Source organism: Pristis pectinata, chromosome 9 (genome assembly GCF_009764475.1).
Source record: "Pristis pectinata isolate sPriPec2 chromosome 9, sPriPec2.1.pri, whole genome shotgun sequence".
Classification (NCBI taxonomy): domain Eukaryota; kingdom Metazoa; phylum Chordata; class Chondrichthyes; order Rhinopristiformes; family Pristidae; genus Pristis; species Pristis pectinata.
In genome coordinates this window covers 83,083,301-83,100,518 of record NC_067413.1, presented here as the reverse complement: position 1 = coordinate 83,100,518, position 17,218 = coordinate 83,083,301, and the positions used below count along the sequence as shown (strand labels likewise).

Sequence of the window (17,218 nt, the reverse complement as noted above, 5' to 3'; positions counted from 1 at the left end):
GGCCAGATCGCACATAATCGAGTCCAATGCTAGATTCTAGCATTTGGCAATAATGGACATCAGCTAACATCTTATAATTCCATATTTTGTCCTCTCCCTTTCTTAAACAGTGGTGTCACTTTTGCTACATTCTAATCTGCTATAAATTGTTCCAGTAGTAATGGAGTTTTGGAAGATCACAAATGTTCAATTAGCTGTACAACCACCCCTTTAGAACCTGTGATGCAGATGACTAAGGGGGGGGGGGGTTATCCAGTTTTAGTCACATTACTTTCCCTACAGTTATACTAATCCCATTATCATTTGGCTTGGTTTCCCTCCATTGCCGAAGACAATAAATACCACAAAATGAAGAAAAGAATATTTATTAGTAATCAAATGCAGCATACGTGGAGAGAGAAATAGTGCTAATGCATCAGATCAATGAGCTTACATCAGAGCTGGAAAAGTGAGAAAGTACGTTTTAACTTACAATGGAGAATGGATGGAGAGAAAACAAAAGGAATATCTGCAATAGGTTGGAGATGAAGGTTGGCTGGGTGACATGTAATTTGTCTCATTTAAAGGAGGGCAGTGAATGATTGTTAGTCAAATAGTGAAATGAATGAAGCCAGAAGAAAGAAAAAACAAATAATGCTGAAAATGAGATGAAGAACACAGCAGTGCTGGAAACCTGAAATTAGAGAGAATGCTGGAAGTACTCAGGTCAAACTGCACCTGTGGAGAGTGAAAACCGACTTAGCATTGCAGGTGTATGATCTTGCATCAGAACTGGCCAGTTCTGATACAAGCAGAAAGGTCGGTTGGAATTACTAAATTCATGATCGTGTCCCAAGGGCTGCAATTTGCCAAATGAATGATCAAGTACTGTCCTTTTATGGGAATAGTGGAAGAGATCAGATGGAATGCAGGATTAAAAGGATGGGCAATTGAAAGCTCAGAATCATCTTATTCTGCAATGTGCTCAGCCAATCTGTATTTGGTTTCTCCAGTGTAAAGGAAGCTATATCATGAGGACTGAATGCAGTACAATGAACTCAAAGTCCAACTGAATTGCTGCTGCACCCAAAGGGACTGTTTGTGTCCCTAGATGGTGGAAAGGTAGGAGGTAAAATAGATGTTGCATCACCTGCAGTTGCATAGGAAAATGTCAGGGAGTGGTTGGTTGAGATGGAAGAGCCAAACAGGGAGCTATGGAGAAGCCACTCCATTCAGAATGCTGAAAAATGAAAGAAAGGCATGTCTAGTGCTTGTTGCCTTCACCCCACAGTCATATCTTTATTCTTCCCACCCCTTCCCTCTTTCCAACTTGTACTCATTTGATCACTTTCCCAATTCTGATTAAGACCTAAAATGTCAACTGTTTCTCTCTCCAGAAGCTGCCTGACATGCAGAGTGTTTCTGGCACTTTTAGTATTTGTTGAATCTCTGGTTGAGATGCAAAACAGACACAGCAGAGGATCTCTGCAAAGCAAAAGGAAGGGAATGGATAGGAAAAGAGAAGTTACGCTTTAAAGCGACTAAATCTGGACTCCTTTTCGGCATCATAAAACAAACATTCAGGAAAGGATTTGCAGAATACTAGGCATGGATGCTTAAGGCAGAGATAACAACAAAGCTGTATGACCTGTGTGATAGCACAGGATTCCTGAGGTGTGCAAGTATGAATAGCAGATATATGAGAAAGACTGCAAAATTCTTATTAATTTATTCTGGACTCAATTTCCTACAAGTTGTCTCCTATTGGAAAAGTTTTGTAAAAATATTTTGATGACAATATATGCAATGGCCAGATTATCCAACCTGCAGACTGAAAATTGCCATAGTAACTATCGGGTCACTTTTTCTCACCAGTTAAAATGGTGTTCAGATCAAAGTGGTTTGCCAGTTTTCCAGCCTGTAGGCCAAGGAAGCCAGTCCCTCAACACACCAATGGGAGTTGGAATCTCAGGGCTTTTACACCAGCATTCAAGTGATTCAACTCCAATGAGATTTTTCTACCCAACTGGACCAACCATCTCACCAATATGCTGAGATGCCTCAAGCTCAGTGAGATGGACTCCCCAGGGTGGGCGAGGAAGAACAAATTTGAATAACAGTATCCATATAATTCTTTGCTCAAAATACCAGCCAACAAGGTGGAGGGATTTTGGCCTTTTCTCAGGCGTGTCCTTTTGTTGGAGTAAGGATCAAGTATGAAGCCACTCCAAATTAGGACATAGTTGAGAGATAGCACTACAGGTTTTCACATTAACCATCTGATGAAATAAAGGAAGTTCTGTCATCGGTGTGTACACAAGGGGCTGAAAACAGGCCTCACTCATGTGCTAACTAACCTTGAATGCTGTGGGGTAAGTATGCTAGAGCAAGGAGTTTGCAAACCACACAGTGTGGTCGCAAACTACTGGGGAGTCATTGACAGATGTCCAATTGCACATCACAACCCAATTAGGAAGCAATTTCCAGCAGTATATCAATTACAAAAGAAGTGCTAAATTATGGCAGCTTTCCAAATTCATCATAAAGAATCCAAAGTATAGCCCTGGAGGAAATCCCAATAATTTTCTAATTCATAATGGTGCCTGACCCAATATTGAACAAACATGGCAAGGTACCCAATTAACTACAAATATCAAGGTATAAGATTTGAGACAATAAGACTTTAAAATAGAGATGGCACACACTCTAATCCAATTTTCTCCCATTGTCCTGCCACATCTGATAACTACATTTTTACTCCACAAATACATGCAATCAAAACTAGATAATTACTGAAAAACACATTTGAAGTAAAATAAAGATCTCAGATTATTTATTCAATTGCTGAGCTCATGTAAATATATTTAAAGACAGCACAAAGGGTGAGGTTTTCAAATATATAAATACTTGCTGTCTTTAGTTACACAATAACTAAAGCTGTGATTCATATTTTAATGTGCAAACATCACTTACAATTTCACTGACTTTCAGAACCAAGTGCAATGTTTGGTACAAATGAGGAAATTTGTCACAGAATTGATGCACAATCATCAAGTTATCAAAATGAAGTGGATGTGACAATTAATAGTCAAAAAATTGACCATCACAAATACTGAGGTTTGATCATGTGCTCCTCCAAGTTACATAAATATAGCTATGCAATATAATGTTCTACAATTTAAATATCCTCAGTATCTTCATAGGAATAATTGATAATTAATGTGTTTTCACCACCTAGTGGCAAAACACTTAAAACATTTTCAGATTTAAACAACAGACTCAATATCCATATTTCACAATTGCTTCTCTTCTCTGTAGTAACACCCCATATGCCAAATCCATTGGCTGAGCCCATCGTGTAAAAGTCACCATCAACAAAGAGGATCAAAAAAAAAGCCACACAACTTGGTCTAGTACCAGAACAATGCCAAGCACTGGGTCTCATTTTCACAACAAATGGCCACAATATTGCATGTGTTCATTCAATCAGGTCTCAAATTCCTTTAAACAAATCTTTCAAATAATGATCTATGTTCACTTTATACATTTATAATTTTAGCTACAAACTTGTACATGACATTCAACAAGGTATCACTGTGAGCAATATTATCACTGATGTTAGGTCAAGTGGATTCTTGGATTTGGTTAAATATTTTATAAGTATATATACTTTTTGAAGAGAGTTTGGAATAGTGTAGGAACAGTTTAAAAATGCCAATTTCCTATCTTTATGTCCCAAAATAGAATCTCAAATCTCAGCTTAAGACATACAAACTGTGACCAAAGATTGCTTTAATTTGCAATCAAATATACAAAATATCTAACTTCCTCCTTCCACCAACAATAGCCTGAAAGCTCTTGATCCAAAAATTATTGGATGATTATAGGAGAAGTGCTTTCTTTAAAAGGCCGGAGCAAAATGAGAGGTGTTACAACAGAACGCCAGTAGGAAACAAAAAAAAGTCCACACACATTTATTAAATATCATGCTCATTCAAATACAATGAATTTCTATTAAACAATCAGTAACAGGGTTAGAGACGAATTTCTCAAGTTTGTTTTCCTGATAATCAACTGAGATTTTTTTTGGGCCTCCAAGGAGATTGCTCAGCCAGCTGGCGGAGATGTGAATGTACTATGAAATGCTTGCCTTCCCTGTCACTTCAAGATGTTCAAATTAAAGAGAAAAGACAAAGCGATATTTCAGGGTAACATAACAACAACAGAAAATGCTGCAAACACTCAGTGGGCAAGTTTCAAAGAGATGGGGATGGATGAAGACAAAGGGAATTTCTCTGTTTGGGTGAGATCTCACCATCTCTACAACTTAAAACCAACTTGTTCTCTCTTTCCCAATTTTAGCAAAGGATATACAACCTGAAACATTAACTCTTTTTCTTTTTCTTTCACAAATGCTTCCTGACCAGCTAAGTGATTCCAGCATTTTCTGCTTTAATTTCAGATTTCCAGCATCTGCCATTATTTTTATTTTTCATTTTCAGGATAAAAAGCAACTTTACTTAAGAAGAGATAGAATATACAGACAAGCATATACAACCAATTGGAGCCAGAGCAGGGAAAGACTAGACAAAGACCAACATGATACCTCTTTATCCAAATGTGCACAGCAGTCACAAGGTAATTGAATTTGACACAACCAGAAATAAATGGGTTCAATCAAATAAATATTACAAAGTAACCAAGTCTGTGAAATAAACATTAAGAGGATATTTAGTGGAGACACAAGAGACTGCAGATGCTGGGATCTGGAGCAAAAAAAAGAACAAACTGCTGGGAGGAACTCAACAGGTCAAACAGCATCTGTAGAGGCAAAGAGATAGTTGATGTTTCAGGTTGAGACCCTGCACCAGGGTTAATACAGGGTCTCAACCAGAAACATCAACTATCCCTTTGCCTCCACAGAAACTGCTCGACCTGCTGAGTTCCTCCAGCAGTTTTTTTTTAAACAAGAGGATATTTAAGTTTTAAAAGAGAAAAAGAAAATTGAAAAGTGGGCAGGGCAACCCTGATATTAAAGAATGGGATAAAGGATTTTAGCTCAGAAAATCAAGCAGCAATATTGGTTTGAGTGGACCTAAAAAAAGCTGCAAGGAGCTGAAAACATTGGTGGTAGCTGAAAATAATCCTCCAACAGTAATAACATTGGGCATAGTACATGCCAGGAACTTAGAGGTTCATGTAATAAGGATTATGAAATACTCATGGGAGACATTAATGTAGAGACTGGGCAAACCAAATTACTAACTGTGTGGAGGATGAATTCACGGAATGTCAAGGATGGTTTCCTAGATCAGTATGTGAACCTACAATCAAACAAGTGGTTAAGGAACCTCGAAGGAATTTTTCAGATATCATAGAATTTATAAGAAGAATGAAAGCGACTGAATTCAATCCGAAACCAGGATCTTAAGTATGTATAAAGGAAACTATGCAGAGCAAGTAGCTCAATTTGTCTATGGTAGTTTGAAAACTAAATTAAAAAGGTACTACAGTAAACAGTGGGTAACTTTTAAAGAGTATATAGTCGACAAATAATATGGCAGAATAAAAAACCAGAAGGAAAAGTGGTCCAGCTATGATTATCCAGGTAGGTCAAAGATAATTTACAATAAAAGGAAAAGACTTATAATGTTGCCAAAAAAAAAGTAAGCTGGAGATTGGGGAAAGTTCAAAACTGAGCAAAGGATGGCCTAGGCATTGACAAGGGAACATAAAATATATAAGTGGGCTGGAGGGAAACATGAAAAGAGATTGTAAGAACTTCTATAAATATCCCAAAAAGGAAAAGATGAACAAAAGTTAATGCAGCTCCCTTACAGGCAGACAGGAAAAATTATACTGGAGAATAAAGAAATGGCAGAAATATTAAACATGTTTCTTTTCCCCCACAGAAGACATAGAAAACAACTGGAAATAGCAAAGTAAATGAGAAGCTCAAATAAATTACTCATTAAAAAAAAGAGTATTGAAGGAATTACTGGGACCCAAAGCCAATAAATCCCTGACGATCTGGATCCTTGCATTTCAAAGATGGTAGCCATGAAGATAGTGGTTGCAAGGCTGTCATCTTCTAGAATTCCATACATTCTAGAACTGTTCCCCAAGACTGGAAAATTGTAGAAGTAACCTCACTATTCGAGAACAAAGGGAGAGAGAAAAACTATAAACTAGCTCATCTAACACCAGCACTAAGGAAAACACATTATGGAAATGATAAGTGGGCACTTAGTAAATAATATTAGGATTGGACAGAGTCAATTTGGAGATACAGAAGGGAAACTATACTTGACTGAACTGTTGGGATTTTTTGTGTTTCTAACTAGTAGAACAGACAAGGATAAACGAGTCGACATGTTTTCTTTTGATTTCCAGCAGGCTTTTGGTAAGGTATACAAGAGAATATTAAACAATATTAGAGTGCACGATATTGTGGTAACATACTGAACTTGTCAGAGGATTGTTAAGGACAAAATATAGTAAAAATAAGCAGAGTATTTTACATGTAGCAAGCTGTAACCAGAAGGGTGCCACAGAAAGCAGTGCATGAAAGTTGGTCACATGACTTTCTCTTCACCATGGCAATCAGCAAGTGGTGCAGAGTCCACCATTTGGACAGCCTGCTGTATTGTGGACATTTACCCAAGCAGTACGCATTGTGGTTGCAAATTTATGAATAGGGTGAACACCAGTTAGGCTATCTGGTCTTGTATTTTGAATGAACATGGTATTTTACAAATACGTACTAAGCAATTTCAACAGTTTATGCAAACCAAAGAAGGTTCCTTTGATGCAGCAATTTCTTACTATTTTGTGGATCAGCAAATTAGGAAGCCACTTCTATCACAAGCCTACAGTTCTGAACTTTACACTTTAGTACAGTACCTATTCATCCAAATATCAAAAAGAAACAACTAAAGTGGTATGGGAACAGTGGGATAGAGAGTTGCTTCTCCATCATCAAGTTCTAACACACATCCTTACAAGATCAAAAGATATCCAATAGTCTTTCTTACAGTTCTCCTATTCCTTTCAAGCTCACAGTAATAATTGCAGAGGCCAAAGTGCATTTTATTATTTATCCTACTGCATAATATGGAGAATATTAAAGTTGGAGAGGAGACAAATCAGTTCTCAGATGACACAAGCACTTCCTATTGAGCAACTTCAATTGCTGCAGTACATTTAGGAAAAGAATAATTTGTAAATAATGTTTGAACACATTAGAAACAACACTAAAACTGAAAAAATTGAAATCTCAGCAGGTCAAATACTAGAACAATTCTCAGCAATGATTCTCATGAAGCTCCATGAATCTATAGCATCAATGCTGCTATAGATTCATGGAGCTTCATGTCCAATGGACCTACTGTGTATTTTGATACCTAATTTGCATTTCAGATTTCTAACATCTACATTATTTTAAAATATATACAGTAAGCTCCTCATATTTAAGTGTATATAAAATTAAATGGAGCCTTTTGCTAACTCCAAATGATTAAAGAAACAATTTTACTATGTAAACAAACTGTACACACAACCTCCTCACCCAATCTCATTTCCTTATTACTTTTTTAATTCCTCCAAATCAAAGGAAAAAGGTTGATCGTAACCCATAAGGTGATTATAATCATTTGGATGCCAGAAAAGCATTGGATTTACTAGCATTGACTTCTTGTTTGCATAGAATGTGGTGAACATCTTGCTGACTCCAGGAACCTTTACATCCTTTTGATGGAAAATAGTTTTCTTCTGTTGGAGGAGGGCGCTGTAAGTGACTGCTGTGTAATTGTCAGTTTCCGCATTGTGATAGAGGCGAATCACATAACCTTTAGTGAGGAGATGCAATACCATGGGACTTAAAAAAGTAAAAAATCCAATGATGCCACAGAAAGCAACTTGTAATGCAGGGCTCTGAATTCCAAGGCCAGACTGCAGAATGATATAAGGCACCATACAACAACTAAAAATGCTGGTGGAGTAAGAGAAGAACTTCACACCTGTAAAATGAAAGTTAGATATATTTAACAAAATGGTTAATCAAGTTTACAATTTTAGTACAAGGCTAAAAACATTTTGGCACAAACATAATGAACTATTTTAGCAAATATGATGTTTCACATTTATCGAATGCTCAAATACTTGAAATTAATTAGGTGCAGGATAGGTGTTGCAAACTTTGGAAAAAAAATTATATGTAGCATTTAATCCTTAAAAATGTTCTCACTCGGGTAGATAATTTCAGATATTTTTCCTGTTCCAATTCCAGCAATATGTAGTCAAACAATAATCAGAAGGTAATGCCACCCCTTACCAAATACTGCCTTGGCCAAGTTTCCAGCGTAAATCAATCGCCCCTCCCCGGTGTTTCCATCTGAACAAAGACAGCGAGAATGTTGACTGCATGTAAGGTTAACCTGCACATAGAAGAAAAATTCTTATGGTATCAAGTAGAATGACTAGAAAAAAAATTGTAGACACTGGAGGGCAAAAATAAAACCAGAAATGCTGGAAATACTCGGAAGGTCAGACAACAATCAGGGAGAAACAGTTTACTTTTTTGGTCAATGACATTTCTTCAAAACTCATTTGGAAGAAATATCATTGGCCCGAAAAGTTAATGCTCACTTTTCATAGATGCTGCCTGAACTCGAGTATTTCTAGGATTTTCCCAGTTTTATTTAGGATCTTTCAATTATTCCTTACTTAAATAAAGGTGGTCAGATGCAAAAAAGTGTTCTGAACCTCTTTTAGCTGAAGGACGCATATGCTCGGGAATAGAATTTTAAAAAAAATGACTCTTCTCAAATATTCACAGGCTAAATCTAGGAAAGGAATCTCCCCTTTACCCTTATGTAGCCTCATTCTCAAAACAGGACGTCTTATCCCAGCAAGCTCAAAGTGAGCTGACTATGTCTTCTTTCAGGTCCCTTTTTGGAATCAGTTTCTGATCTCAATCTCTCCTGCTCAACATTAAGTTTTTCTTCCTTAGTTCAGCATCAACATTAAAGAACAAAAGTTAATTTAAAATATTAGCACCAACATACCCCAAGTACTAATTAAGCCAATGCATTTTAATGATATTGCAATAGGGTAAAACACATGCTGTGATGTACTTGAATTAGGTCACTGACATCACAAATGCACTTACACCACAGAAAGTCATTTAGCTTGCATGCCCTGGCCAGCTCTTTACTCACATAATTCAAACATAATGCTATTGCTCTTCACTCTCCCCATAGCTTTAAAATCACTTTTTGTTCTCAAAGCTCTGTCCTCCTTTAAGAGGATCTTAAACAAGGAAAGGATACCAAAGTTCAGGACTGTACTTCCAGAGCTACGGACCCATCCAGCTGTAGGCACTCTGAACTGCGAATGCAAAATTAAGTTTGGAATATGCAAAAAACAAGAACTAAAAGAGCACAAATGTCAGAGCTGTAATGGTGGGATATTAGGAGAGGGGAGATTTGAAAACCGGGATTGCAAAAATCAATGTGCAAGCGAACAGAACTTGGTGCAAGTTAGGATATGGGCAGAAGCAATTTTGATGAGCAGAAATTTATAGAGACTAACCAGAACAGTATAGGAATGCTCAAGTCCAAACAACAGGTTAACAAACAACAACTGGCATCTATACAGAGCCTTTAAATAACTTAAGCATCCTTAAGCATGGTTGAGATAGAAGCTTTAAGGAGCATCTTTGCAAAGTGATGGAGAGGTTTATTGGTAGGATCCCAGAGCTTAGTCATAACAGCTGTAGACACTGCTAACAACCATGAAGTGATTAAACTCAGACACATGCAAGAGGCCAGAGTTGAAGTACAGAAATCCTGGAAGGCTGGAGAAAGTTGTCAAAATAAAGAGATAAGACCATGAAGAAATTTTAAAAAATGTTTAAAAATTTACAAGTCAAAATATTGATTAATTAAGTGCTAACGTAGGACAGAGAGTACAGGGGTAATAAGTGACAGGAGCATGGTGCAAGTTAGAATATAACTTGCAGAGTTTTGACTAACAAACTTATGGAGAATGAATGATGGAAGGCTTACCAGCACTGCAACAGAATACAGAGATATGGATGATCGTTTCAGCAGTTTCAGCAGTAACAGACTGGGTAGTAAAAATACAAGGTTAGTGATTGCCAAGGTACAGTCCAAAGCTCTCTCAGGCTCAACACCAAGCCAAAGCCGCAGGTGGTCCGATTCAGCCTCAGACAGTTGCCAAGAAATGCAGTTACAGTGTAGTGTTTGTGATGCTGGGGACATTTGGGGGAAAGGAAGAAGAGAAGAGACGGTAGACAGAAAGCAATGACATCAGCCTTCCCGATATTCAAGTGGGAAAATCCATTTAAGCTACGTGACTACTTGAGAATCAGTAGCAGGATCAAGGTCATTAGAGCTGGATTGCAAAACCTGATGCTCTCAACTGATATTGGAAAGAGGGCCTGGAAGGACTTCAAAGATGATAGGATGGGAGGGGGAAGAGAAGACATTGCAGGTAATTCATTGATAATTACCAAAGTACGAGGAGGATGCGATTGCGCTGGAAAGGGTGTAAAATCAGAATCAGATTTATTATCACTGACATATGTCATGAAATTTGTTTATGCAAGACATAAAAATTATTAAGTCACCAAAAAATAAATAAAATAGTGCAAGAGGAACAACGAGGTAGTGTTCATGGACCATTCAGAAATCTGATAGTGGAGGGGAAGAGGCTGGTCCTGAAACGTTGAGTGTGGGTCTTCAGGCTCCTGTACCTCATGTTCCGATGGTGAGAGTCCTTAATGATGGATGCCGCCTTCTTGGGGCACCGCCTCTTGAAGATGTCCTCGATAGTGGGGAGGGTTGTGCCCGTGACAGAGCTGGCTGAGTCTAAAACCCTCTGCAGTCACTTTTGATCCTGCACATTGGAGCCTCCATACCAGGCGGTGATGCCACCAGTCAGAATACTCTCCACCGTACAACTACAGAAATTTGCAAGAGCGTTTGGTGACATACCAAATCTCCTCAAACTCCTAACACAGTAGAGCTGCTGGCGTGCCTTCTTTGTGATTGCATCAATGTGTTGGGCCCAGGATTGATCCTCTGAGGTGTAGACACCAGGAACTTGAAGCTCGCTCACCCTTTCACAACCACTGACCCCTCAATGATGACTGGTGTGTATTCTCCGGCATCCCCTTCCTGAAGTCCATGATCATTTCCTTGGTCTTGCTCACTTTGAGTGTGAGGTTGTTGTTGCAACACCACTCAACCAGCCAATCCTTCTCACTATGGTGCCTGGATTGGAACAGTTCAGCTACAAGGAGAGATTGGATAGGCTAGGTTTGTTTTCCCTGGAATGGAGGCAGCTAAAGAATGACGTGATAGCATACAAAATTATGAGGGTAGATAATCAGAATCATTTTCCCCCACAGTGGGGGTGTTTAAAAGAGGGCAATAGGTATAAAGTGAGAGGCAGGAGGTTCAGGATTTGAAGGGGAAATTTCCCCCCCCCCCCTCCCCAGAGTGGAATCTGGAACGTGTTGCCTGAGGTGGTGGAGGAAAATACTCTCAGATCATTTAAGAAACATCTAGACAAATACTCGAATTGCCAAGGCACAGAAGGGCTTGGACCAAATGCAGGAAATCAGGATTAGTATGGATAAGTACACTGGTTGGCATTGACATGCTGGGCCAAAGAGCCCATTTCGGTGCTGTATGCCTCTATGACTATTATAAATGGACAGATAAGAATGGAGACAGGTAACAAGAGTACCGCTCAAAAGGGGTGTCAAAGAACGGAAATGTAGTCAACGCAGTCAAAACCTGAAAACACATCAAGATGAAAGGTGGTCGCAGTCATAAAGGATGTAACTTGCGCCAATCTGCAGCTGGAATGGAGCGAAGCAATGTTCTACACACTCTTACAACTGCCGTGCTCTCACCTACAAGAATTTATCTACTTCAAGTGCCCTGATAGTGTAAACCCTCCAAAGATGAGTGGTTCATCGGCTGCTAAGTGAAACCCAGGCCCCTCTGTCACCCCTCCGCTCCTTTACCTGGGCGCCAACGCGGCTGGCTGCGGCTCGGGACCCTCCCGTACGCTCCAGCCGCCCACTGTCCAGCAGCCGATAACCAGGACGGTTTTTGAGGCCACTAACGACACAGAAGGTCCTGGCGGCCGAGAACACGGAACCCGCCGCCGGTGTCCTGATCAAACCCGCGCCAAGGCGCCACACCAGACCCAACGCCGCCATCCGCAGTCCCCGCCACCTCCAAACACGCGGGCACATCATTGGCTGCCGGTAATCACCAATCACAGGCTCGCTTACAGCAGGAGCTCCGCCTCATTCCCCTATTCGGACCGGTTAGGGTCAACCAGCAGGGCAGTGGGTCTGGTGGCAGGTTGTCCATGTGCAACATCAACTCTTTCTCTCTCCACCAATACCGCCTAGGATCTTACAGTGGGATTGTAATATATTGTAGGAATAAATTGGGAACGATGTAGTTAAATAATTGTGTACCATTTTATAGTTGGGATGGATTACCTTTCACTCCACTTCTGTGGTTTGGGGCATGGCTGATGAAGCCCAATGTGTGACCTACCGACATTCCCTGTGGTGGGTCAGGAGGTACACGGCGGGGTGGGCAGTATTATGCCCCATCCACCACTTATATTGGGCTTCTGTGTGCTGCCAACACATAAACTCATGGTTCTCCACTTCAGTGCTAGGCATTCTCAAGAACAATGAGGATGTTGTGTTTTCAAAGAGGCTTTAGGAACATCCTTAAGTCTTTTCCTCTGTCCACCCTGCGACAGAACTTGGTAACAGACTATCTGTTTGGGGAGTCCGGTATGAGAGGCATGCCTGAGTATGATTGGAGCCTCAATACTGGGGCATTGGTCTGAGAGGTTGGTGATGTTGATTTGTTTATCCTGCCAGTGGATTTGGAGAGTTTTATGGAGACAGCATTGATGGTACTCCTCTGGCGCTTTGAGATGCCTAATGTCAGTAGTTCAAGTTTCAGATGCATATAGGGAGGCAAGGATTATTACAACCTGGTAGACTATGAGTTTTATGCCAAGTTTGATGACTTGATCTTTAAATACACTTTTTGTCAGATTACCAAAACCTGGCACACTGAAGGTGATGGTGAATTTAATCACGTGTGTCTGCCTTACTTACCAACAGGTCCTTAGCAGAGACAATCTTGGTGCATACCAGTGTAAAGCAAGGCTTATCATTTCCCTGACACTTTTTTCATTCTCTTTTGCCTCAGTACTGCACCTCACCTCCAACAAACTTCCAGCTAGAGTGGAACTATTCTGGAGGACTGTTGAGAAACTTGAACCACTTCACCTTCACTCTGGAACAACGTCAGCCAAATTACTGTTTGCAGACAAAGCTTATATAGTCAAAGTGCATTCAAAAACAGACAGGCCTTACACTCAACATCTACACAATAAATATCCTCTATCAACCTTTATAATGCACCCTTTTACAATACAAGTCTCTGATGAGACTCTGAAAAACATGAACACTTCCAACAATACATGTACTACATGTACTGAATTGGTCATTGGCATATTAGGTTCTATATACATACTACACATTTTATGACTACACCAACGTGGGTCAGGAGATGCATGGCGGGGTGGACTGTGCCCCTTCCACCACTTATATTGGGCTTCTGTGTGCTGCCAGCACATAAACTCATGGTTCTCCACTCTGGCACCAGGAATTCCCAAGAACAAAGATCAAGTCATCAAACCTGGCACAAAACTCATAGTCTAACAAATTTCTTGGGAATTCATCAGAACATCAGAAGAAAGGAAACACAAGAGACTGCAGGTGCTAGGATCTGCAGCAAAAATAAAACAAACTGCTGGAGGAACTCAGTGAGTCAAGCAGCATCTGTGGATGCATAGGGATAGTTGACATTTCAGGTCATGACCCTACATCAGGACCGAGAGTGTAGAGGGAAGATTGTATGAACATTGTATTTTCCAATTTCAGGTAACCCAATGCCCTTGTACCTTTCCCACTGCTACCTGTCCACTTAGGTTCCCTCTCCTTTGTTCACCTTTCCCATTTCCATCTGCCCATCACCCATACACCTATCCACCTGGGTTTCTTCTTTTCTGGCCTACTCTCCCTTTCCCCTCACACATCTAGTTCCATGCACCATCCATCCCGATGCAGGGACACGACCTGAAACATTGACTATCCCTTTGCCTCCACAGATGCTGCTTAACTTGCTGAGTTCTTCCAGCAGTTTATTTTTAACATCAGTAGAAACACTGGCAAAACTGAATGTACCTTTGATAGCAAAGGAAAGACGAACACTGTATCTACAGAACACATGATGAAGGGAAATGACTACAATCATGTCAATAAAATGAAGATATAAAATTTTATTGCCTGAGCAAAATAAGGAATAGAAATTTCCATGGCAAATGATGAAAATAAATCAAATGAGATCATCCAAGTAAAAGGTGACATTAAAAAGAAAAAAATGTTATATATTGTAAAAATAGAGAACTATATGTGTACTATTTTAAACTGTGTTACTCACTGATGTGCTATATTCTGTACAAATATCATCTTTGGCACAACAATGTATTTATTCTTTCAATCTCTGTACAAAGAGTACTCATTGTTTCACTCAGCAGAGCACATGGCATGAGATTGGAAGAATAAACAAATTGTTGTGCCAAAGATTTTATTTGGAAGTCTGATTAACAAACTGTATTCTGGAAACAAACAAGATGTAACATCATCGCATGTCATTTTAAAAGCATTCAAGTTTATCCGAATTAGTAGGTGGAGCTTATTTGACACCACCAAGTGATGATTTTATGTTGCAGAATGCACTGTCAACGCTCAAAGAATCTCCATGAGCTTGGCTCCAGATAATAACTTGCAGAAAGCACTGATTTATTTTGGCAAACAGTTTTCTCTCAGACTCTGCCGAAAGAATGGAAGCAGGTAGTCCCGTTGCGCCATTACCAGGTTCCTGATGCTCGTGGTTGGTTGGACCCTGTTGGAATGTTCCTGTCAATGTTTGCTACACTAAGTGACCAGCATGACTCTGCAGCTCATAATCAAAGGAGACAGGGCATTTGCCCAAAAAAGGATCTTAGCTCGAGCTGGGGAAGGGTGGATAATGGATTCTGTGGTCCCTATCCTCACTGCTGCTGTCTCTGTTCCCACTACTGAAATGCTGCCCTGCTCTCATTCATCATAAGACCAGGACTGAATTTTCAGGGCTACCCAACCAAACTGGATCATCCAATTCTCTTCCGTTTCTCTCATACCTTGATAAAAGGGTCTTGGAGCAAATCATGACTGTTCTGTACCCGCTATATGCCATCCGCATTTCCTTCAAAGAGAGCTTCTTTGGTTTAGTTGCAATTCTGCCAAGTCTAAACGATTCATTCCTCATATCTTTTATATCCCATTCTGTCTAATTCCGGTTTCTCCTCTTTCCCAACAATTTGGTATTGCACCCAGTCTAATCCGTAGATCTCTTCATTCTCTGTACTTTTAATATCAGATCTAGTCTAATCCCACTGTACTTCCAAACAGCGTGAGATTATTGGACATTGGCCCAAAGTGGGCCCTCTTGCTCACTGCTTCTTCTGCAGCTACGTCTGGGACCCACTACCCACAGGGTTGTTGCCGAGAACCTGCAGCCACAGCGAGACAAAAAAAGGTAGTAGTCTGTTAGGCTTTGGGGACTACAGGGCAAATGCTATCCAGTATCCTTCAGTATGGGACCTGAATTTCAGGGCAGCATTTGACCTGTGACCCCCAAAGCCTAATTCCTTTGCAAAAAGGAGTGGATGGCCACCCCATTGATGTCTGACCTGTAATATTTCCATAATTTTATGCTTTTATTTCTGATTCCAAACTGTTATTTGTTTTAGCTCCATTGGAGCTAAAACAATCTGCAGAAACAACTTGGAGACTCAAGACACTGCATATGCTGGAATCTGGAACAACAAACAAACTGCTGGAGGAACTCAGCGGGTCAAGCAGCATCTTGGGGGGGGGGGGGGGGCGTGAGGAAAGGAGTTGTCAATGTTTTGGGCCAAAACCCTGCATCAGGACTAAGAGAGAAGCGGGAAGTGTGGGGTTGGGGCACCATCAGGTTGAAGGCTGTGGAGGGGAGATCTCCTGACGTGATGAGATCTGTGACGGTGAGGGAGATGGTGGCCTGGTGTTCGTTGGTGGGGGACATAGTTGGTAGCTATCCAAGAGCTGTCACCCTGATGCAGGGCTTCAACCCGATACCTCGACAATTTCTTTCCATCCACAAATGCAGCTCAACCCACTGAGTTCCTCCAGCAGTTTGTTTGTTACTACAGAAACAACTTATTCACTACCTTGAATGGAATTAAAGAGTTTGTAACTAGCATCTCTGAAAAGCTGCAATTTAAGAGGTGCAGTGCAGTACCAAGAGGGAGAAAAGGATCCCAGCTTGAACTGTGGACTAGAATAGTCTGTTCACATTAACTTGCAAATATGCAGTGATGGACAATGTCAGGTCACTAATAACACTCACAATCCCCCCACCCCAACATATCTCTGGGGCAATAATAGTCCATCAGGAGATAGAGAGCTTATTGACATGGTGTCACGACAACAACCTTTCCCTGAATGTCAGCAAAACAAAAGAACTCATCATTGACTTCAGGACGGGGGGGGGGGGGAAGGTGGGGGTGGGGGGTGCACTGCACATGCTCCTGCCTACTGCAACAGCGCTGAGGTCAAGAGAGTTGAGACCTTCAAGTTCCCAGGAGTGAATATCACCAATAGCCTGTCCTGGTCCAACCACATAGAGGCCATGGCCAAGAAAGCTCACTAGCGCCTCTACTTCCTCAGGAGGCTAAAGAAATTTGGCATGTCCCCTTTGACCCTCATCAATTTTTATTGATGCACCAGAGAAAGCATCCTATCTAGTTTTATCACGGCTTGATATAGCAACTGCTCTGCCCAGGACCGCAAGAAACTGCAAAGAGTTGTGGACACAGCCCAGCACATCACGGAAACCAGCTTCCCCTCCAGAGACTCTGTCTTCACTTCTCGCTGCCTCGGTAAAGCAGCCAGCATAATCGAAGACCCCACCCACCCTGGACATTTTGTCTTTCCCTTCTCCCATTGGACAGAAGATACAAAAGCCTGAAAGCACGTACGACACAAAGGGCAGCTTCTATCTGCTGTTATAAGACTAAT

At 40.6% G+C, this 17,218-nt stretch overlaps 1 protein-coding gene across 2 annotated transcripts; it reads right to left on the bottom strand.

The window, feature by feature from the left end:
- Positions 1–2,305: 2,305 nt before the first annotated feature.
- On the bottom strand, positions 2,306–12,242 carry tmem70 (transmembrane protein 70). 2 transcript variants are annotated; one of them, XR_007956861.1, is made up of 4 exons: positions 12,038–12,242; positions 8,312–8,414; positions 7,364–7,997; positions 2,306–7,313 (listed from the first exon to the last, which is right to left on the bottom strand). XR_007956861.1 is itself a non-coding variant. In XM_052022728.1 (3 exons), exons 1-3 carry the CDS (start codon positions 12,233–12,235, stop codon positions 7,564–7,566), a joined length of 735 nt encoding a protein of 244 aa, XP_051878688.1. In that variant the 5' UTR covers positions 12,236–12,242; the 3' UTR covers positions 2,306–7,563. The 2 variants fall into 2 exon arrangements, 1 of the variants encoding a protein (XP_051878688.1); XM_052022728.1 differs by having other exon boundaries at positions 2,306–7,997.
- Between the last annotated feature and the right edge of the window lie 4,976 nt (positions 12,243–17,218).

What these genes read in the sequence shown, in the direction of transcription:
- tmem70 (XM_052022728.1), bottom strand. Translation starts at nt 12,235, where the DNA reads ATGGCGGCGTTGGGTCTGGTGTGGCGCCTTGGCGCGGGTTTGATCAGG. An exon ending in CCAGCCGCGTTGGCGCCCAG is followed by an intron (nt 8,415 to 12,037) that starts GTAAAGGAGCGG and finishes TTCTATGTGCAG; the next exon opens with GTTAACCTTACATGCAGTCA. An exon ending in CTTGGCCAAGGCAGTATTTG is followed by an intron (nt 7,998 to 8,311) that starts GTAAGGGGTGGC and finishes TTCATTTTACAG; the next exon opens with GTGTGAAGTTCTTCTCTTAC.